The following is a 23,853-nucleotide window of genomic DNA, read 5'->3' as shown; positions in this document are numbered from 1 at the left end:
CTTGAACACCAATGTTTGCAAAACGGTGTGGGAAAGAAACAACTGTCAACATCCTTGGCACTGATGTTGCACAACATTATTTTATGTCACCTATTACACAGTGCTCCATGTTGAAGGTCATATGGCCCAAATGTGATGTGGTTCCTAACATGTTCGATAAAAATACACCAATTTGAAAAAGGCTTTTTCAAATTGCGCAGTGTCTAGGAATTTTTCAACTTTTTATTGTTCCTTTAATAGTTAAATTAGATAATCTATTGAGATTAATTATCATTCAATGATAGGCTTACCATTAAAAAATAAACACATTTGCGTTGTGCAAGTATCAAGCTTATTGCTATATGAAACTGCACAGTATTAGGGGAGACTGGAGCAAGACTCCCAGATATCTTTTCATTGTCAGTGCTTACAATGGTACCAATAGTGGTGAGGTGACAAGTTAGGAAGTTACCTCACTTTGGGCAAATAAATGCTGTTGCTGGCAAAGTGAGCAACGCATGCCTAAAGGCAAAATGACAAAAGAATCGCTCAGAGTTTATATTGGTCTCATTGTTAATATAATCAGACATTACAAATGAAATATGTATGAGTTATGAATGTGTTATGTAGTCATTATGTAGGCACCCTTCATGTAAAGCGTTACCCACTATAATACAGGACCCCTGTAGGAAGACGGCACAGCATTACGTAATAGCAGTTCCCATGGAAGTGACTTCAAGCTCTGTCTCCCCTACCCCAAACAACACAAGACACCTAAAGTGCTATTATCATACCACAGTCACAAAAAGGAGAAATTCAATAGAAGGAGCAACCCCACCGAGCTAAAGCTGTTCCCAGTTTGTGGAGCGGCACTTTCCCTCTGCTCCTCCTCCCCATCCTCCACCTCTCCCCCCTCCTCCACCTCTCCCCCCTCCTCTTCCTCCTCTTCTGCCACCACCTTGTTCAGGCTATCACACTTCTCCCCGGCGTGTCCCTCGTAGCAGTGACAGTGGAACCTCTTGGCCAGTAGTTGGAGCTCATGCAGCGAGTGCCTGCCTATGACCTCAAAGTCCCCGTCCCCCGAGGGCTGAATGTGGTAGCTGTCTCCGCTCAGATGGAGGTAGTACGGGGCGTGGAGGTCCCTGCGGACACAGCGGCCGTTGCTCTGGCACAGGAAGTCACTGCAGACCTCTGCGGCCCGCGTCACATTGGTGATGTACTGACCCAGGCGGTGGTTGAGGAGGGACTTCACCTTTGTGCAGTTGTGCTGAAGACGGGTGAGAGAGAAAGAGGGGGGGAGAGAAAGAGAAGGAATGGGAGCAAGAAAGAAAGAAAGTAAGTATTTTTGTTTAACTAAGAGAAAGTCAAACGACTGAGGGCATTGTGCAATTCATGATAATCCATTGACATATATACTTTAGCGAGCACTACCCTACTGTCATAACTATTCTCTGTGGGTTGTCAACTATTGCCAACTAACTATTTTCTCCCTCTTTATATTTATAGCATTAGTATGTCGTTTTGTCCAGATTTTTAAAATACTTTCTATATCAACTCAAATTTCAAGAGAAGAATGTTTGTAATACACTTAGGAATGCATGACCTTTCTTCTCAAAGCCTCATTTTGAATGGCAGATGTACACAGGCCTTGGAAGTGTTGACAGCGAAAATAAGTCAAAACAAAATGAATTTGATGTACAGCAGATGCTGCCCCTAGGGAGCACTTTATTTTCATAGTTTAATTAAGGATTTTCCTTTGTCAGAGCTGTTAATTGCCTTATCGCCAGTGTCTTTAGCTCTACCCTATTCTAGCTTGTGTAAAACTTTGATAGTCAAACTGTAACACTAATTATACATTATACAAAGGATGGGTCTAATCCGGGATGCTGATTGGTTAAAACCACATTCCAGCTGGTGTCTTATTCTGTAATAGATAATATACAGTAAAGATATATAATGAGACTCACTTTGGATGAAGTGAGGTTGAGGTCTCCCCAGATCACAAAACCAGCAGCCCCTAAAGCAGCACTCTCACCAATGGTGTGGATCAAGTCTGTCTGCAATACACACAAAGACACGCACACAGGATATTACACCACATTCTACATTACACCACGTTTTGAACTTCTTTATAGAGCCACAAGATGGTGCTAATGTCTCCTCAAGAGAGGGAGGATTGCCTGCACTCAACTGACTAGACAGTTCACTAAGTAGTGTTGACTGCTGAGAGAGACAGAGAATGGCAAGATAATTTTAAGAAATCATTAAGAAATAAATTATGTCATAACTGATCCTGTATATAAAGGATTACACAGGTTTTATAGTGTGGGATATAGATCAGTGAATTACAACCCTATTTGGATCATGTATCATGAAGTGCAATGTTTTGTTCTAGCCCAACAGCAACACACCTGGTGGCCTTGATGAATCAGATGTGTTAATTATGGTCTGGATAAAAAACCTACACATCCTGTAGCTCTCCAGGACCAGATTGATAACCAACTGGTCACTTGATTTTAGACCTTTGGGTTACTAAGTGTAGCAGTCTTACCGTGGTGAGGAAGGCCAAAGCCTCATCCCTGTACCCTAGGCGTGTGTACACAAATGTGGGCAGCTCAAAGTCGTGCGAGGTAAGCCCAGCTATCCTCAGAGACTCCAACACCCTGAACTGGGAGAAATGGAGGTTGCTGACACTGTCTGTTTGACTTTTCCTGATAGCCACTGAGGGGAACAATGCTGTGCTGCTATTCCACAACCAGAGCAACTCGTCGTTACGCAGGCTCTCTAGCAGGGGGCAGGAGCCTGTGTAGTTGTGCTCATGCAGGTTGTAGTTGTGGCAGTCCGGGTAGAGGTAGAAGCCCCAAAGTCCATTGGGGCGAAGGCGTGTCCCTAGCTGGACTGTCCTCTGCATGAATGCCTGGGCACTCCTTTCAAAGCGTTTTCGCGCCAGCACCTCAATTTGTGATGGAGTCACGTTGACATCGGCCTGTGCGATCATCTCCCGGGACTTGCATCGGTAGATGTCCTTCTTGTGCCAGTTGCGGTTCCACTGAGGCCGCCAATACTCCCAGTCGATGACTGCCAGTCCAGCGAAGTCCTCAGAGGGGATAAAATGGTTGATGTCCTTGTACGTCTTGAGGAGGTGGGCCTCCAGGCTGCAGTTCTGGGGGAGGCCTCCATTGATGGGGACGCCAAGGTCTGTGTAAAAAGGGTAGAGGCCCAGCCGATTGGCATAGAAAATGGTGACATTCTGCCCAGTGCGGATGGCCCGCGGGCTGCCACTGAGGTGGAAGAGGTGCTCCAAGTTGACCTGGACATTGTACTTGACAGTGCACAGGTCCAGCGGTGCATTCCAGGCAGCAATGAAGGGCTTGCGGCCCACCAGGGGCAGCTTGGCGGGCTTCTGGCCGAAGACGGCATGAAAAAGTAGCAGGAGCCAGGAGCAGGTGAGGGCACAAGCCACAGGCACGACGTGGTGATGGTGGCCACCGCTGATGGGCAACATGATCATCCTGGGGCTTGGTTCAACTGGAGGGGCCATCAATCATCTTGGAGAGAAAAAGGAAGAAGAGAGAGAGTAAGATAGTGAATGATTCAGACAGAAGAAGAAAAGAGAGAGAAAGGGAGGGAGAGAGGGAGTGAATGATATAGAGGGCTGACGAAGAGAGAAAGAGAGGGAGGGTGAGGAAGAGAGAAAGAGAGAGAGGCAGTGAGTGAGAAAGGAAGAGCGAGGACATCACAGATAATAGATTAGGAGTCGTTTGATCATAGTGTTTCACAATAATGTTAATCGGCTTAAAGAATATTCGATATTGTAAAACAATGTTAATCAGATTACAATATAGCCTTCATGACAGTGCCAGATGTTTCCACAGAGGTGAAGAGTTTGCACCTGTGCTTAAAGTTAGCTGTTCAATTAAAATGGTGCCGGAGAAGAAGGCTGACGTTTTATGTGTTTTTTGTTCGTTTATTTGCGGGTGGTTGTAACTTTTTTTTTTCTTATTTTGTACATAATGTTGCCGCTACCATCTCTTATGACCGAAAATAACTTCTGGACATCAGGAATGCGATTACTCACCACGGACAGGCAGAATCCTTTTTTTCCTTTCACGAGTCAGATGAGCCCGATGCAATTGATATACTGATTTCTCGGGAACAGGCCCAGATCCCTGTGATTTGCGCAAAGAGGAGGCGGAGAAAATGGGGCCAGAAGGTGGGCTGCCTTCTGAGAACTCGTAGGCAATCGAATAAACCCCACTTCCTTCCATTATGCTAGCAAACGTGCAATCTTTGGAGAATAAAATCGATGACCTATGCGGGAGATTAAACTACCAACGGGACATTCAAAATTGTATTATCTTATGCTTCATGGAGTCATGGCTGAACGACAACACTATCAACATACAGCTGGCTGGTTATACGCTGTACCGACAGGATAGAACAGAGGCGTCTGGTAAGACACACTATCTACCTAGAGAGTTTTCATCTGTATTTTTTATAGCTGCTTTACGTACCACCACAGACAGAGGCTGGCACTAAGACAGCATTGAATGAGCTGTATTCCCCCATAAGCAAACAAGAAAATTCTAACGCAGGGAAACTTAAATCCGTTTTACCAAATGTCTATCAGCATGTTAAATGTGCAACCACAGGGAAAAAAACTCTACCACCTTTACTCCACACACAGAGACGCATACAAAGCTCTCCCTCGCCCTCCATTTAGAAAATCTGACCATAATTCTATCCTCCTGATTCCTGCTTACAAGCAAAAATTAAAGCAGGAAGCACCAGTGACTTGGTCGATAAAAAAGTGGTCATATGAAGCAGATGCTAAACTACAGGACTGTTTTGCTAGCACAGATTGGAATATGTTCCCGGGATACCACATTGAGGAGTATACCACATCAGTCATTGGCTTCATCAATAAGTGCGTCGAAGACATCGTCCCCACAGTGACCGTACATACATACACCAACCAGAAGCCATGGATTCAGTCAACATCTGCATTGAGCTAAAGGCTAGAGCTGCCGCTTTCAAGGAGCGGGACTCTAACCCGGAAGCTTATAAGAAATCCGACGAACCATCAAACAGGCAAGGCGTCAATGCAGGACTAAGATCGAATCGTACTACACCGGCTCTGACGCTCGTCGGATGTGGCAGGGCTTGCAAACCAGGCTACAAAGGGAAGCACAGCCGAGAGCTGCCCAGTGACACGAGCCTACCAGCCGATGTGAGTAACACCTTTAAACAGGTCAACATTCATAATGCCGCAGGGCCAGACGGATTACCAGGACGTGTACTGCGTGCATGTGCTGACAAACTGGCATGTGTCTTAACTGACATTTTCAACATCTCCCTGTCCGAGTCTGTAATACCAACATGTTTCAAGCAGACCCCCACAGTGCCTGTGCCCAAGAACACTACGGTAAGCTGCCTAAATGACTAACGACGCGTAGCACTCACTTCTGTAGCCATGAAGTGCTTTGAAAGGCTGGTCATGGCTCACATCAACTCCATTATCCCAGAAACCCTAGAATCACTACAATTTGCATTCCACCCCAACAGATCCACAGCTGATGCAATCTCTACTGCATTCCGCATTGCCCTTTCCCACCTGAACAAAAGGAACACCTATGTGAGAATGCTATTCATTGACTACAGCTCAGCGTTCAACACCATAGTGCCCTCAAAGATCATCAATAAGCCAAGGACACAGGGACTAAACACCTCCCTCTGCAACTGGATCCTGGACTTCCTGACGGGCCGCCCCAAGGTGGTAAGGGTAGGTAACAACACATCTGCCATGCTGATCCTCATCACATGGGCCCCTCAGGGGTGCGTGCTCAGTCCCCTCCTGTACCCCCTGTTCACTCATGACTGCACGGCCAGGCACGACTCCAACACCATCATTAAGTTTGCCGATGACACAACAGTGGTAGGCCTGATCACCGACAACAACGAGACAGCATATAGGGAGGAGGTCAGAGGCCTGGCCGTGTGGTGCCAGGACAACAACCTTTCTCTTAATGTGATCAAGACAAAGGAGATGATTGTGGACTACAAAAAAAGAGGACCGAGCATGCCCCAAATCTCATTGATGGGGCTGCAGTTGAGTAGGTTGAGAGCTTCAAGTTCCTTGGTGTCCACATCACCAACAAACTAACATGCCAAGACAGTCGAGAAGAGGGCACGACAAAACCTATTCCCCTCAGGAGACTGAAAAGATTTGGCATGAGTCCTCAGATCCTCAAAAGGTTATACAGCTGCACCATCGAGAGCATCCTGACTGGTTGCCACACTGCTTGGTATGGCAACTGCTCGGCATCTGACAGTAAGGCGCTACAGATGGTCGTGCGTACGGCCCAGTACATCACTGGGGCCAAGCTTCCTGCCATCCAGGACCTCTATACCAGGGTGTGTCAGAGGAAGGCCCTAAAAATTGTCAAAGACTCCAGCCACCCTAGTCATAGACTGTTCTCCCTGCTACCGCATGGTAAGCGGTACCGGAGCGCCAAGTCTAGGTCCAAGAGGTTTCTAAACAGCTTCTACCCCCAAGCCATAAGACTCCTGAACATGTAATCAAATGGCTACCAAGACGATTTGCATTGCCCCCCACCCTTCCCTCCCCCTCTTTTACACCACTGCCACTCTCTGTTGTTATCATCTATGCATAGTCACTTTAATAACTCTGCCTACATGTACATATTACCTCAACTAACCGGTGCCCCCGCACATTGACTCTGTATCTGTACCCCCTGTATAGAGTCTCACTATTGTTATTTTACTGCTGCTCTTTAATTACGTTACTTTTATTTTTTATTCATATCTGTATTTTTTTAAACTGCATTGTTGGTTAGGGGCTCGTAAGTAAGCATTTCACTGTAAGGTCTACACCTGTAGTATTCGGCGGTATTAATACAATTTGATTTGTTAAGTCAGTAAGCAATATGAGTGATTTAAGTGAGAGTTTCTGTTTCTATTTCATTTATTCGCAATAGACATGTTTAATACACAAACTGGAAATACAGAATTCCTAGTGTAGTCACCATAAATAAATCAGAATGTTGGCTTGCATGTTGCCAAGACGCCTACAGGTCCGAGGTCATAGGCAGGATGTCAGTTGACACCCAGGGATCTGACTAAACCATGGGCTGGGCAGACTGCTCATGTCCTCACCACATCTATCTGTTCCCTGGACAGAGGGATGCCCACAGCCATAATCATGCCTGCCCAGCCGCCAAACGCCTCTTCCTAAAGCTTCATCGCTCATTGTCATCAGATAACTTTTTGGAGTTTTCTACTGGTGTTTAACAACAGCTGCTCCCAACATTGTACCTGCTGATTTACCTATTTGAGTCAATCTCAAGCACACAATAAAGTACCAGTAACACATACAGTATGTTAAAAAGGCAAAATAGAGAGTTCATGGAATTAATTGTAACATTACGTGATAACTTCATATCATGCTTCATAAGTCATGTAAAACAATGTGTTACGGTGTCCAATTTCTAACCTCCCGCTTATAGATGGATAAGTCAACGCCCAAGCCACAGTTAGTACTAATGTCACCTGCTGAATGCCCCAGCCCCCCCCCCTCCCTGTAAACCCTCTTACTATGGTCTCGGGTTGAAAAAATTGTTTCACCCAAATATCCGAAGAACAAACTAAAGTCCTCATTATATTTTTTTCTTTTTTTGTTCTTTTTTATAATAATTAATAAAAAAAGATCACATACATTATATATAAATAAAACACAATCCAATACCAAATAGCAGCAGGTACAATTATCAGCAGTTAATGTACACTTAGCATTATCATTTAGAGACAAATATCAGCATATATATTTTTCCCTTTCTACGAAACAATGATAGTTGCTGTGTCTCAGGATGTCCAAACATCTTTTGAAAACTTTTTCAAATTGTAACGATCGTCTGACAGAGGGGACCAAGATGCAGCATGGTGAGTGTTCATATTGAAGTTTTAATAATACGAAACACTTGAACTTAAGACACAAACAAACACCAACAGTTCTGTCAGGTGCAAACCACACAACAGAAACAACTACCAACAAAACCCCAAAGGAAAACAGGCTGCCTAAGTATGGCTCCCAATCAGCGACAACGATGTACAGCTGTCCCTGATTGAGAGCCATACCAGGCCCAAAACAAAGAAATACAAAGCATAGAAAAAAGGACATAGAATGCCCACCCTAGTCACACCCTGGCCTAACCAAAATAGAGAATAAAATCCTCTCTATGGCCAGGGCATGACACAAATAAAGGACAGTAGAGGAGACCATACTTTCAGGAATGTGGGACCACGATTTTGTAAATTCATTGTATATTTTTCTAATGCTAAAAAATCTGCAACTTGTTTTAACCACAATTGCAAAGTGGGTGGGTTTGTGTTGTTCCAACACATAAGAATACATTTCTTTGCAAAGTATGAAATAGTTATCAGCAACCTTGTCTTGTCTGAGTCAAGCTTAATATTTGGCATTTGATTAAGGAGGAAAAGGCTTGCAGATTATACCAATTTTATATAAAAATTATCTACATATGTATGAATAAAACAGCAGAAAAATAATTAGCATATTGCATTGCCAAAATACGTGCAAAATAGTTCCTTTTTTGGTCTTACATTTCGGGCAATTTGGTGAGGTTTCTGGAAACATACTTACAAAAGTAAAACTTGAAAATGAATTTCTAGTTAGATTCCTTAATATTCAAACAAGTAAATGGGTATCGTATTAAGCCATACCTCATCAAATTCCGTACCTAAATCGTTTCTCCACATCCTTTGAAGAGGGATAAAGGCAGATTCACATTGTCTTGATAATGTACAGTACATCTTATCAATTATTCCTGTGATAGATATATATGTGGTTGTTAATTCTTCAACTTCTAACAACTAAGATCTCAACTTTCCTTATTTGATAATCATAAGGATAACATTGTGATTTGAAGATACTGTTTAAAAAAAGTCCTCTTCTGAAGTCTCATCCTAAATGTCTGTTATACTCTGAGACCATACGTTCAGTGTTTCTGTCATCTCTCCTTTACCTCATATAGTTTTACAGCTAGCTGGGTTGGGTGTCTAACTTCCACTGTTACAGAGCTCAAGGCATAATGAAACTTCAACAAGTCACAGTGACACATACAGGTGCTTTGTGTTTAACCACAGAAATGTCCTTCCTTCCACCCCTCTCTGTAGGAGCTAGCGCAGGATTCCCCAACTGTCGGCCTTTGGCCCGCAGGTGGTTTTATTTGGCCCCCAAAGTTCTCTGTTGAATTTTAATTGTTGGACATAAAAAAACTGTACAAACACAAGGAAATCAGCTCCAAGTGATTTTAATTTGGGAAATCTGGGTGGTAGCCTAGCGATTAAGAGTGCTGGGCCAGTAACTGCTGAAAGGTTGCTGGTTTGAATCCCCAGGCCTACTAGGGGAAAAATCTGTCTGTACCCTTGAGCAAGGCACTTAACCCTAATTGCTCCTGTAAGTTCTCTGGATAAGAGTGTCTGCTGAATAACTCCAATGGACTTCCTCACGTGAGAGAGACGCGTGATCATACAAATGTACGCAAGGTTTGAAATTGTTATGTTTTAATCATATTATATCTGTTTGGGCTTCTTGTGGTAAATTTGCGGTCTACAAATTATTTGTAATTATGTTCCGGCCCCCTGACCATCCGCTCAAGAAGAAATCAGCCCGTGGCTGAATCTAGTTGACGATCCCTGGGCTAGGGGTTGATTGGGTGATGGTCGGATCCTTGTATGGGTACACCTAATTTACATTGACATTTAAATCACCCCCATCGACATTAATGTATGGTGTCTTTTTTACACTGTCATTTGTTTTTCTTTGCCATTACTTTCATGTAGTTTCACTTTCCTCAAGTATTTTGCGATAAACATTTTGTGAGAAAGAGCTGCTTTCAAATTTCAAAGACAGCCTTTGCTAAAGTTGGAATTCAGCAGTATATAATGTCTGGCACTTAAAAAGGGCTTTCCGTTTCAGCTGATGAGGGAAACCACTTTCTCTGAATGATGTTTGAAATCTTGCAGGGGGATGGGGATCAATGTAGACTCCTGATTCAGTCTGCTCAGGGATTGGTGGTGTGTGTGTTTGGGGGGGGGGGGATGTACATCACAGGAGGTTGGTGGCACCTTAATTGGGGAGGACGGGTTTGTGGTAATGGCTGGAGCAGAATTTGTGGAATGACATCAAATACATCAAACATATGGTTTCCATGCGTTTGATACCATTCCATTTGCTCCATTCCAGCCATTATTATGAACCATCCTCCACTCAGCAGCCTCCTGTGAACATGCTTCCAGACATACAGACTCCTTCAGACCGACACCACACTTATGGAACTAACAATGTATCTCAACATTATAAGTTCCAGAATCAGAAGGTTGAACTGTGTGAGTGTGTGCGTGTGTGACGCATGGCGGGGAATAGGGGGGATGAAGGACAACAGAGGAGTCCCTTGGTGTTTATGTTATTGAGTGGAAAATGCCTGGCTAAAAGACCCTTTTTTCTGAGGCTCTGGTGTCTAGTGTATAACCAAGAGGGGGAGAGATGAACAACATCCTGTGAAATCAGTCTATTCCTTTTCTGCAAGCCCCATGGGTTAAATTTACTGTATATTACTGTCACGACAGTGACGGATGGTGGCGCCCCTCCTCGGCCGGGCGGGGCTCGGCGGTCGTCGTCGCCGACCTACTAGCTGCCATCGATCCCTTTTTGTTTCACTTTCGTTTGGTTAGGTCTAGGTAGGCACGCACCTGTTTTGGGTTAGTCATTAGAAAGGGGGGGTTATTTAGGTTAGCGTAGGATGTATGTGTTTGTACGTGATTGTGTGTTGCTCTGTATTTTGGCTTGTGTTCACGCTGATTGTGTTTATGCTCTAGTGCGTGGTTTTGCGCCGACTGTTTTCTGTCCCCTGTGTTTGGGGCACATTGTTTTGTGTGCGCTCTGGATCGCTGTTGGGGTGGCTTGTGTTTCGCCGTTGTGCTCATTAAAAGCCACTACCCTGTATCGCTGCTTCCTGCGCTTGATTCCTCACCCACTACGCCCAAGCTTGACAATTACATACAGTTAGTACAAACTGTTTTCAGTACAGTTTGTTTTAGACTATAAAATGAATGGGTATAATAAATATTAGTTGTTTAAATGTACTGTACATTATCTGTGTTAATGATCATAAATATTGACTAACACTAACATTGACACTAAGTGCAACCAGTTTAGACATTTTGGTGAGAGAATTAATCATATTTGAATAAGTGCAATTCAATGGCTTTTTTAGATGTTTTTGTATGATATAACATCATAAAAAGCCATTTTCCAAGGGGAAGCAACCACAGATTTTGTGTATCGGAAAGAGCATATAAGTTTGATGGACTTTCAAATTGAATGATTTAACTTCACTGCCCAGAACCCACATCCCTATCTGGTAGCAATTAAAATAAGAGTTTGTTGATGACTGTGGTTTACATAGAACCCTTCTGACCAACATAAACAACTTCTAAAACTAATACGTATCTCTTCTAGCAAACTACATTTTTTTATTTTTTATATTTAAAATACATAAACATGTTACACTCGGCAAAAGATACATATACCAACTACTGTCGAGGATCTGAACACAGTAAAGTCAAAATACTTGTTTCCATTGTGGTCCCATTTGTTGGCAAGGGCAGCAGGGCAAAAACAAGTGACATGGGCAACAATGTCCAAGTATTTACATATATAGGGGGGTCTGAAATTATTGACTCCCTTGATAAAGATGAGCAATAATGACTGTATAAAATAAATAATTGAAATACTGAGCTATATTGTGTTGTCAAACAAATGGGGGAAATTATATTATTTTAGATTTATACAAATACTCAGAGAAAGAGATTTTGTTTAACAAGTAATATTTGTTTTTCTCTCAAAAAGGTATGGGTCCAAATTATTGATTCTTACAAATAAAGTAGTCAGAAGCGTAGTATATGCTCCCATATTCCTAGTGTGTAATGACTACATCATGCGTGTAACTTGTTGGATGCATTTACAGTTTGTTTTGGTTGTGTTTCAGATTATTTTGTGTCCAATAGAAATTCATGGTAAATAACGTATTGTGTCATTTTGGAGTCACTTTTATTACAAGAATAGAATATGTTTCTAAACACTTCTACATTAATGTGGATGCTATAGTACCATGTTTATGGATAATCCTGAATGAATCATGAATAATTATGAGTGAGAAAGTTACAGAGGGTCAAAGACCATACCCCCATGCCATGCTAACCTCTCACCATTACAATAACAGGGGAGGTTAGCATGTCTTTCAGACCCCACTGTATATGCAAATAGGCAAATATACACACTTTGCAAGTCACTTACTAGCGCAGGGTGGTTTACATCATTAACCAAGCCCTGCATGAGTGTTTGAACCTTTGACTGGCAGAAACCGTTTTTATCGCAGCCGGGAGTTTGTTATGCTCTACCATTACCGTATATAAAAACTAGGTCTGCCCAGTACAACTCTTAATCTAATGGTGGAATGGCATCAAGTACATCAAACATATGGTTTCCATGGCACATCTACCTAGCCTAATCTTAGAACCAAATAATATTGACCGATTTTCCCCAAATGAAGAGACCATTTGTCCAGTTATGCACTAAGCTGGCTTTCTACCATACTCTTGTCTTTGTGTGAGACCGAAAGAGCTTCATTTTCTGCATACAAAAAAAGCTGATGGAAACAAGCTGGAACAAGCTGATTTCATATCTTTGATATGTCATCTACGATTCCCAGTCATTGTTTAATCATCTCTGTATATCTTACTACATGTTTATATACGGAAGCACGAGTGTTGGAACATCTATTGGATCACAAACTCTCACTGTAAACTGAAATGTAAACCTAAAGTGATTTGTAGGAGATATCGTGACTAGAGATGTTTATTCCATTTCACTTCATTTAAAACGGCGAGTTTTGAAATAGGTTGGAGCAGCACCCGGCATAACCAGGGGTACTGAGAGGGGGGGGTTGAGAAATGCTGAGCTAATATACTGTCTTCTTTTGGATTGAGGTGGATCGTTCCCTGCTGGATGGCTAAAATAGCTGGGTGACCTAAGAGAAACCATGAAGACCGTACTTTTGGTGATTTGATGCGCCGACCACAGCAATTTTGTTTTCCCAAGGACAGACAAAGGAAACATAAAATGAAATTGTAACAGACAGACAGAAATTGATAGCAAGAGCAAAGACAAATAGAGAAAAAGATAAGGGTGCGGAGGACAGAGAGACTGAGGGAGAAAGAGAGAGCGAGAGAGAGAGAGAGAGAGAGATAGCTAAATGTATTTGTAAGACAGAGCACATGATGAGAGAGAGTGGCAGACAGACAGACACAGAGATTAACGCAACACCTCAGGTTGTGCCAGTACCTTTACCCCGCGGTGAACTGTTCCCTACAGGAAGCAGCCGAAACATTGTCAACACAATCGGTCAGTCCTGCAGCGTGTCTGGCTCATCTCTCTGCTTGTGTGGGGGCATAACTCATCCCTCGTCACTATTATCCCAGAGAAGCGCTATATCCACGAGCCAAAATCCCCTCAGGTATTTAGTTACCTAACTCTCTCATCAGAGACCATTGTTAATACTCTTATTTTCAATCCCATAGGATGCATTGTTACTGTTTTGTGTTTAATGTGTGAAGAGAAGATGAAAATATCTGCAACCCTGAATGAAATGGCAATTGATTTCCACTGTTAAAAGTGCTTGTCTCGCCAACCTCTCTCTCACCTCTTACCTCCCTGTTTGAACTTCGAAATGTCTCATTTTTTGCATTAAGTATGAACATGAACAAAGACGCCAGACATTAAAAGATGTTGTAGGAACGAGAGCTGTCTAAGACACAGTGACAAACTTGTAGTTTGTAGTAGTGTATGAGTGAACCTTCCAGGTCAGACGCACCCCCTGGACTGGTCCAAAAACATAACTTTTCCCATGGCATCCTTAAGGGCTACCTCTTCCTGCCACTGCAGAGTGGTTTAAAAAACACCTGCGTTATCTAAAAGTCAAGCTGCTGTTGTCCCACTACAACAACTTTTGACCTAAGTTGAAAAGCTGTTTAGTAAAAGCTTGGAGTTTAAAAACATTGAAAAAGTTGCTATTTGTTCTTCCTTTATTATTATAAATTATGTGTTTTTTTGGTGTGTTAGGGCTATGTCAGAATATGACAAATCAGAAAGATCTCTCACCTGTAGATTCCGTATGGCCACCATCACTATCAGCCAATCCAGGGCGAGGCACAGGGATTGTGCACATCTCCATCTGTCCCACACTCTGGCATTCCTTTACTCTGTCTGACACACAATCCACCCACCACACTTATAAACAGTGAAGGAAGAGAGCGAGGGAGAGGGAGCAGGAGAGTGAAAGAGAGAGTTTCCTGTGACGGAGTAGAAACCACCACCACCAAGCTTGATCTTACACCACAACACAGCGATTAGAGTTGGGAGGGAGGGAGGAGTGGAGTGGAGGAGGAGAGAAGGATGAAGGGAGAGAGAGCTTTAAATCCCATTGACTGATCTGAATGTGTAAGTCTGATCCTCTCTAGAACTTCTTACAATCATCCACATCAATCAGTATTAGCCGGTTAACATAGGAATGAGTGTGAGTGTGTCTGTGTGTGTGTCTGGGTATGTGGGTGTGTGTGTGTTTGTTTGAGGGTCTCCTGGCCCTCATGTGAGCCAGTGTGCTTTCATGTCGCAGAATTAGCAAACCTTTGTTGTGGGACAACCTCTACAGTGAAAGGTACAGTAGAAGTAAAATGTAAGGGTTCTGCTATTACATGTTGATAGACAAACAGTAGAATTAAAATGTAAGTGTTCTGCTATTACATGTTAATAGATAAGGAAAACCTTTGTACGTTGTGTTACTTTGTAAATTAAGGCAACCAATGAGGGACAATGACATAATGTTGACATCCAATGAGGACAGATAACTGGTTGTAGGCCTGGGCATTCAGAAAGCCAATAGGAGGCAGTATCAGATTAGATGGCTGTAGTTAAATGGATGCATTTCGTGAGTAGGAGTAATGAGTGTTGCCGTGTTCACGTGCTATCGGAGTTATCAGTAGCTTCTAGTTCCCAGTGGGAAGTTTTTTTTTAATGGCCCTCCAATTTGGAATTAGAAGTGGGAAACTCAGAGAAAATGTTGTTACCTGCGTTTCCGAGTTGTGACATTTCACCACTGACCTTTTACCTTTTCAACGAAAAGATGACAACAACTACGTTTTTTTGACAATTACAACCTTATCCATATGGATAATGTAGCTAGTCTGACCATATCGTACATGTTAAGCAAGCTAGCTAACTTTATTATTAGCAATGTTAGCAAGCTTATCAAGCTAGCTAAAATCTTATAATTTGAAGACTTGTTCCAAATTCAAAAGCACTTGTACACAATCATGTGTAAATGTAACCATACCGTTACAGATGTAGGATCTTAATTTGATCACTCTGTTGCAGGATAATTTTCCTACAATACAGGCAATTTAAAACTTGTAGTGTATTTAAGCCTTTTGAAGATTGGAATTTCCACTTAGAAATTTCAGACTTGAATCACCGCTAAGAAATGTCCATTGATTATAATCCACAAAATAATTGCAATTTCCTGTTGCTGCAGAATTATTTTCCTGCTGTAGCAAACTGGCTCAAATTAAGATCCGACATCTGTTGCATTACTGCATGTCTACTTTAAACACACAATTCTGAGACATTGATTTATGAGTAAACTCTTGACAAGCTTATCCACCTGGGAGTTAAAAACACAGATATTGAATCTGTATAAACCTGTTTGAATGATATTCCAAATATTCAAGAGGGTAGTTTTTGAGTGTCCGGAGGAGTATAAATACCAGGGCCACCTGTCTTGCCTTATGTCAGAGCTGGTGCTCCACATGAGCTGAACATGATCTTCCTGTCCACTGACTATCAAGTCTAATTCAAATCAAAGCCAATTTTTTATTTATTTATTTATTTCACCTTTATTTAACCAGGTAGGCAAGTTGAGAACAAGTTCTCATTTACAATTGCGACCTGGCCAAGATAAAGCAAAGCAGTTCGACAACATACAACAACACAGAGTTACACATGGAGTAAACAACATAGTCAATAATACAGTAGAAAAAAAAATAATTCAATTCAAAATACCAGTTTACATTTTTTATGCTACTCAAAACTTCTACATGAGACAGCATCTTTATTAATAAAGGACCACAGGAGGAGGCAGGAAGATGGGTCCAGGGGCAGGCAGAAGGTCATACACAGGGACTCCAAAAGGGTAACAGTACAGGCAGGGGAAAGGCTAGTAATGTAGTCAGGGAGATCAGGAAAGAGGTTGATGATAGGAAATCTGATAGGCAAAAGTACAGGCAGGGAATAGGCAAAAAGGCATCATTAGAGAGGATGGCCAAAAACTACGATTCACAGGAGGACTTATACGACAATAAACAGCGCTCCAACTAGAATGTGTATCAAAACAAACAATACCTCACAATGACGGGTTGCAAAGAACTGAAATAATTGTGTGTGTACATGACATACAGGTGTGTGAACAGGTGATCAGAATTCAGGTGATTGGGATCTGGAGAGTGATCTGCGTTCAGGGGATCTATGTGTTTGAGAGTGTGGGTTGGAAGCAGAAGTTACAAGAACCTTCCTGTAATGCAGGACATTTAAAACTTGTAGTGTATTTGAGGTTTAAAAAGTCTTCTAAAGTTTGGAATTTCCACTTCGAAATTTCAGATTTTATTTCCCTTAAGAAAAATGGATCAACCCCGACAAAAATGTCCAATAATTAGAGGTTCACATATCTGCAACAAAACATGAAATGTCCCCCTATCTGAGATATTTACTGCAGCCCTCATCCTCCACATACAACACCCGTTCTGCCAGTCACATTCTGTTAAATGTCCCCAAAGCGTACAAATCCTTGTTGTCTGTGCCCAATAATGTTTTTTCCATGTTTTGTGCTACTACCATGTTGTGCTGCTGCCATGTTGTGTGCTACCATGTTGTGCTGTGTTCCTTCCATGCTATGTTGTTGTCTTAAGTCTCTCTTTATGTAGGGTTGTGTGTCTCTCTTGTCGTGATGTGTGTTTTGTCCTATATATATTTATTTAATTTTAGTCCCAGCCCCCATCCTCACAGGAGGCCTTTTGGTAGGCTGTCATTGTCAATAAGAATTTGTTCTTAACTGACTTGCCTAGTTACATAAAGGTTAAAATATATTAAAAAATGGCAATGAGTCTTACATATGATAAGGAAAGACATACACAAGTAATATAATATTAATAAATCAATAACTTTATTGAAATAACTTTGAAGGGAATACATCGTCTCATTCAAACCTAAAAACAAAATGCAAGTTACAGTACATTGAAAATGTTACAAAATATTATAAGAATAAGGCATATAATAACAATAATTGTCATTTACAACTTCAATTTCTATTGTACATACAGTACCAATCAAAGTTTGGCAGCTTCATTAAATAGTACTCGCAAAACACCAGTATCAAAGTCAACAGTGAAGAGGCGACTCCGGGATGCTGACCTTCTAGGCAGAGCTGCAAAGAAAAGGCATATATCAGACTGGCCAATAAATAGAAAAGATTAAGATGGCAAAAGAACACAGACACTGGACAGAGGACTCTGCCTAGAAAGCCAGCATCCCAGGGTGTCGCCTCTTCACTGTTGAGACTGGTGTTTTGCGGGTGCTATTTAATGAAGCTACCAGTTGAGGACTTGTGAGGCGTCTGTTTCCCAAACTAGACACTAATGTACTTGTCCTCTTGCTCAGTTGTGCACCGGGGCCTCCCACTCCTCTTTCTATTCTGGTTAGAGCCTGTTTGCGCTGTTCTGTGAAGGGAGTAGTACACTGCGTTGTACGAGATCTTCAGTTTCCTGGCAATTTCTCACATGGAATAGCCTTCATTTCTCAGAACAAGAATAGACTGACAAGTTTCAGAAGAAAGTCTTTGTTTCTGGCCATTTTGAGCCTGTAACTAGTCTCAACTAGTCTAAAAAGGCCAGTTTTATATATAGCACGCAGCATAACAGCTGCACAAACGCATAGGTACTCACACCACCAACGGACATGGGAACAATAACCGACAAAGACAGAGGGAACAGAGGGCACATATATAACATACAGTGGGGGAAAAAACTATTTGATCCCCTGCTGATTTTGTACATTTGCCCACTTACAAAGAAATGATCAGTCTATAATTTTAATAGTAGGTTTATTTGAACAGTGAGAGACAATAACAACAACAAAAATCCAGAAAAACCCATGTCAAAAATGTTATAAAATTATTTGCATTTTAATGAGGGAAATAAGTATTGACCCCTCTGCAAAACATGACTTAGTACTTGGTGGCAAAACCCTTGTTGGCAATCACAGAGGTCAGACGTTTCTTGTAGTTGGCCACCAGGTTTGCACACATCTCAGGAGGGATTTTGTCCCACTCCTCTTTGCAGATCTTCTCCAAGTCATTAAGGTTTCGAGGCTGACATTTGGCAACTCGAACCTTCAGCTCCCTCCACAGATTTTCTATGGGATTAAGGTCTGGAGACTGGCTAGGCCACTCCAGGACCTTAATGTGCTTCTTCTTGAGCCACTCCTTTGTTGCCTTGGCCATGTGTTTTCGGTCATTGTCATGCTGGAATACCCATCCACGACCCATTTTCAATGCCCTGGCTGAGGGAAGGAGGTTCTCACCCAAGATTTGACGGTACATGGCCCCGTCCATCGTCCATTTGATGCGGTGAAGTTGTCCTGTCCCCTTAGCAGGAAAAACACCCCCAAGGCATAATGTTTCCACCTCCATGTTTGACGGTGGAGATGGTGTTCTTGGGGTCATAGGCAGCATTCCTCCTCCTCCAAACACAGCGAGTTGAGTTGATGTCAAAGAGCTCAATTTTGGTCTCATCTGACCACAACACTTTCACCAGTTGTCCTCTGAGTCATTCAGATGTTCATTGGCAAATTTCAGATGGGCATGTATATGTATTCTTGAGCAGGGGGACCTGCGGGCGCTGCAGGATTTCAAGTCCTTCACGGTGTAGTGTGTTACCAATTGTTTTCTTGGTGACTATGGTCCCAGCTGCCTTGAGATCATTGACAAGATCCTCCCGTGTAGTTCTGGGCTAATTCCTCACCATTCTCATGATCATTGCAACTCCACGAGGTGAGATCTTGCATGGAGCTCCAGGCCGAGGGATATTGACAGTTCTTTTGTGTTTCTTTCATTTGCAAATAATCGCACCAAATGTTGTCACCTTCTCACCAAGCTGCTTGGCGATGGTCTTGAAGCCCATTCCAGCCTTGTGTAGGTCTACAATCTTGTCCCTGACATCCTTGGAGAGCTCTTTGGTTTTGTCCATGGTGGAGAGTTTGGAATCTGATTGATTGATTGCTTCTGTGGACAGGTGTCTTTTTTACAGGTAACAAGCTGCGGTTAGGAGCACTCCCTTTAAGAGTGTGCTCCTAATCTCAGCTCGTTACCTGTATAAAAGACACCTGGGAGCCAGAAATCTTTCTGATTGAGAGGGGGTCAAATACTTATATCCTTCATTAAAATACAAATCAATTTATAACATTTCTGACATGCGTTTTTCTGGATATTTTTGTTGTTTTTCTGTCTCTCACTGGTCAAATAAACCTACCATTAAAATTATAGAGTGATCCTTTCTTTGTCAGTGGGCAAACGTACAAAATCAGCAGGGGATCAAATAGTTTTTTCCCCCACTGTACTAATCAGGGGAAATGGGAACTAGGTGTGTGTAATCAGACAAGACAGTCCGGGTTTGATGATAATGAGTCCAGTTCAGTGAAGCCTAGAAAGACGGTGACGTAGACCTCCGGAACTGGTGAACAGAATGAGCATCAGTACCGGGGGGATCTGTGACATATAGGTTCAGAAATGTTGTAAAATAGCACAGTTACAAATAGAAATCAAACTGGATGGACATCAGAAATAGAGGAAGGCCAGGACTAAAAACAAACAAAATATAACTACTGTAAAATAGATTTTGTCTGCAAAATGTGTATAGTATGTATAAACTGAAGGTAGAAGCCTAAGGGTTATTGTTTATTAGTTTACTCCAATTGGGGGAGGGATGGTGGGGTTTGCAGGGAATAATAAAGGTATATTAAAAAAAAACTGTGTATGTGTATGTAGCTGTACCATGATATTTGCATTGCAACTAAGTAAACCTCCAATTGGTCCCCACTATTCCACCCGCTAAAACCGCTCCTCATCCCGAGTTGGGTTGTCATCCCAATGCCAGGCAGACCACCCCTGACTCCCCGGATCCCATGGCTTCGTAGAGACCGGGACCCATCCTTCGAAAAGAGCACACAGTTCCACCCACAGAACAGAAGCAGATCAACCGCCGAATGCATTTCCATCGCCCTCACCTCGATTTGTATTGTATATAACCATTAAAAAAGATGTATATATTTAAAGAATCCTGTTTTTCTTATTTTCCTTAACTAACAATTAATATTTGTAGCAATGTAGGCAGATTATGCAAATTATTTTTTTATCTCTCACTAGTCTCGGCATTACCAAAATGTATGTGTCAATTTAAACCACTGTAAATCCACTCCATAGTGGCCTATCAACATGAAACTTGTCATCACTATCATGGACGTCCCTGAGATGAACCCTACTGAACTTGGCATTGATATCTCAAAAAACAAGGAAACTATTAACAATTACTTCTTTGCATATGTAAAGCTAATGCTCAAAATCCTTTGCAATCATCTTCTCTGTCACGTCCTGACCATAGTAAGTTGTTATTTTCTATGGTAGAGTAGGTCAGGGCGTGACAGGGGGTGTTTGTCCGTTTTTGTATTTCTATGTTTAGTTTCTAGTTTTGTATTTCTAGGTTGGTTTTTGTTTGGCATGACCTCCAATTAGAGGCAGCCAGTTGTCGTTGTCTCTAATTGGAGGCCATATTTAAGTTGATGTTTGTCCCACTTGTGTTTTGGTGGGTGATTATATTTTGTGAGTGTGTATGTTCCTCCTGCGTCACGGTTTGTTTTTCCCTTCAGTGTTTTGTTAGTGCATTTCTGTTTCACGTTTAAATAAATATGTGGAAGAACGACGACGCTGCATTTTGGTCCAATCTTTATAACAGCCGTGACATTCTCACTATGTCAGATTCACTCCAGATTTTGTAGTTAGACTCATTACATCAGTATTTAATGGTTTTAGAAATAATAGTTGCTGCATTGAAATATGTCTGCACTGTACATACAGATGCAGGTTAGCACATATGCTAAAGCTAAAAATACTTAAACTTCTTCTCATGAACCATAAGTCAAATTGACTCCTGATATAGTATATAGAATACATTAATTAGACTCTAATGAATTGTAGAATGATTGGCTGCTGCATTCAAAGTTGGCCCCAGTACACCACTAGATGGCACCATATCACACCAGGGCTATAAGATCGTCTAAGGTTAGTGCATAATTTTAGCTGGTTTTCTGGTTTTTGTGACGCCTGTCCTTGCTAGGAAAATGGCTGTGTGGTTTATCTTGTGTTGGAACTGTCCTTACATAATCTAACTTTATGCTTTCGCCGTAAAGCCTTTTTGCAATCGGACAATGTGGTTACATTAAGGAGACGTGTATCTTTAAAATGGTGTAAAATAGTTGTATGTTTGAGAACTTTGAATTATGACATTGTGGTTTTGAATTTGGCGCTCTGATTTTTCACTGGCTGTTGAATAGTGTGAACCGTGGGTGGAACTAGCATCCCACCTCCCCAAGAGAGGTTAAAATCAGGAGTCACGTGGGACCACCGAAAAAGATGGCAACAAAATACCCGCATGTAAATACTGAAATTCAACAGCATGCACTTTCATTTTTGTCTTAATATCTTCATTTGAAGTACAGTTTAATAATAATTAAAATTTTGAAACATCCCTCTAAAGTGGCATTATTGGAATGTTGATAGACAATAAAAGCTTCTTCAAGCCTAACACGCGGTATTCACAGAAGGCCACATCGACTAGCAAACAAACACATTAACCCAGAGAAATCGGTAAATCTGAAGAATCTAAATGGGAAAGATTAACACGATTTGGGAAAGATTAACACTTCCAATGTCTCCACGATAAAAACAACATCTACCGAGCTAAAGGAAAAAGTTGATGCGATACAAGACAGGATGGATGGGGCAGAGGGACGGATTTCGACATTGGAAGATGCCCTCTCCCGTCTGGAGAAGGGTAATGTGAATCATGAGAAAAAGCTGGATATATTGTGGAATCGTGTCGAAGAACTTGAGAACAGAAGTAGGAAAGATATGGTGAGATTGGTTAATCTGAAAGAAGGGAGTGAGGCTGGCAGTGGATTAATCTTGTGTGTGCAGAAAATCATCGCAGAAGGATTTGGATTTGACGACAGGCACGAATTCGAAATTGAACGAACCCATCGCAGTTTAACCATGCCTGACGAGAATGGGCCCCGGAGAATGGTTCTCATCCACTTCCTAAGCTCTACAGCCCGGGACAAGGTACTTGGAAAAGGGTGGCGTTCAGTGGGAAGACAGCCAGCTGTCTTTTTTCCTGAACCTGTCCAAGGAACTGGCAATGAAGAGGAAGAAGTTTGCAACGGCGAAAAACAACTACACAAGAAGAACTTCAGGCAGACACTGGCATTCCCAGCGACCCTGCTCTCTACTTGGAAGGGAAAGTCAATTATTTTCAAGGACAACCTGGAGGTAGAGAGATTCTTGCTAGAACAAGGTAGTTAAAGAAGACGAGACAAGGTAAAATACAAGTTGAATTGTATGCCGTTTACTATACAAATGAAGGTAGCCTATGTGTTTGCGGGACTCTGGGGAGTGTTGCTAATTTAGCCTTCCAAGCGCCTCACAGACCATTAGGAATTTTGAGTTGAGACTGCAGGTTGTCTTCTGCAGCATCAAAGACAGTTCTGTGATGATTGACGCATTGAGAAGCAACGTTATGTTCCTAGTTGCTTTGTTTTGTTTTAGGATTGGTTTTCTATGTTTAATTACACTGTTTTATTGTAGAGCTGGAGCATATATTGTGAAATGTTATATAATGATGTTCATTAGAGTTGTCACGTGTGTTAAATGGGACACTTCACGCTCATAGGGTATAACTACTCCGCACAAATATGGCTAATGGTTATGTAAAAATAATCTATTGGAACATAAATGGCTGTGGTAACCAAGTGAAGAGGAAAAAGATTTGGACATATTTAAAATCAAAACAGGCGGATATTGTGTAATTTAGAGGAGGCAGGGTTGCAGAAGTTTATCATAGCTTATTTAATTCCAAACAAAATGGGGTGATTATTCTGATAAGGAAAATAATTAATTTTGTAATGTTCAAATCAAATCAAAATCAAATCAAATTTATTTATATAGCCCTTCGTACATCAGCTGAAATCTCAAAGTGCTGTACAGAAACCCAGCCTAAAACCCCAAACAGCAAGCAATGCATGTGAAAGAAGCACGGTGGCTGGGAAAAACTCCCTAGGAAAAACTCCTGAGAAAGGCCAAAAACCTAGGAAGAAACCTAGAGAGGAACCAGGCTATGAGGGGTGGCCAGTCCTCTTCTGGCTGTGCCGGGTGGATATTATAACAGAACATGGTCAAGATGTTAAAATGTTCGTAAATGACCAGCATGGTCAAATAATAATAATCATAGTAATTGTCGAGGGTGCAACAAGCACGTCCGGTGAACAGGTCAGGGTTCCGTAGCCGCAGGCAGAACAGTTGAAACTGGAGCAGCAGCATGGCCAGGTGGACTGGGGACAGC

General features: G+C 41.9%; 1 protein-coding gene across 1 annotated transcript; it reads right to left on the bottom strand.

Moving 5' to 3' along the window:
- Positions 1 to 910: 910 nt before the first annotated feature.
- On the bottom strand, positions 911 to 14,498 carry LOC115197788 (hyaluronidase-4-like; the record flags this gene model as incomplete). The annotated part of the gene is made up of 4 exons (XM_029759579.1): positions 14,240 to 14,498; positions 2,531 to 3,527; positions 1,947 to 2,036; positions 911 to 1,246 (listed from the first exon to the last, which is right to left on the bottom strand). Coding segments are annotated over exons 2-4 (1,416 nt in total), but the record flags the coding sequence as incomplete, so codon positions are not given.
- Positions 14,499 to 23,853: the final 9,355 nt, after the last annotated feature.

Source organism: Salmo trutta, chromosome 7 (assembly GCF_901001165.1).
Source record: "Salmo trutta chromosome 7, fSalTru1.1, whole genome shotgun sequence".
Taxonomy (NCBI): domain Eukaryota; kingdom Metazoa; phylum Chordata; class Actinopteri; order Salmoniformes; family Salmonidae; genus Salmo; species Salmo trutta.
The sequence above is the reverse complement of the archived record's forward strand: the minus strand, read 5'-3'. Positions and strand labels throughout refer to the sequence as shown.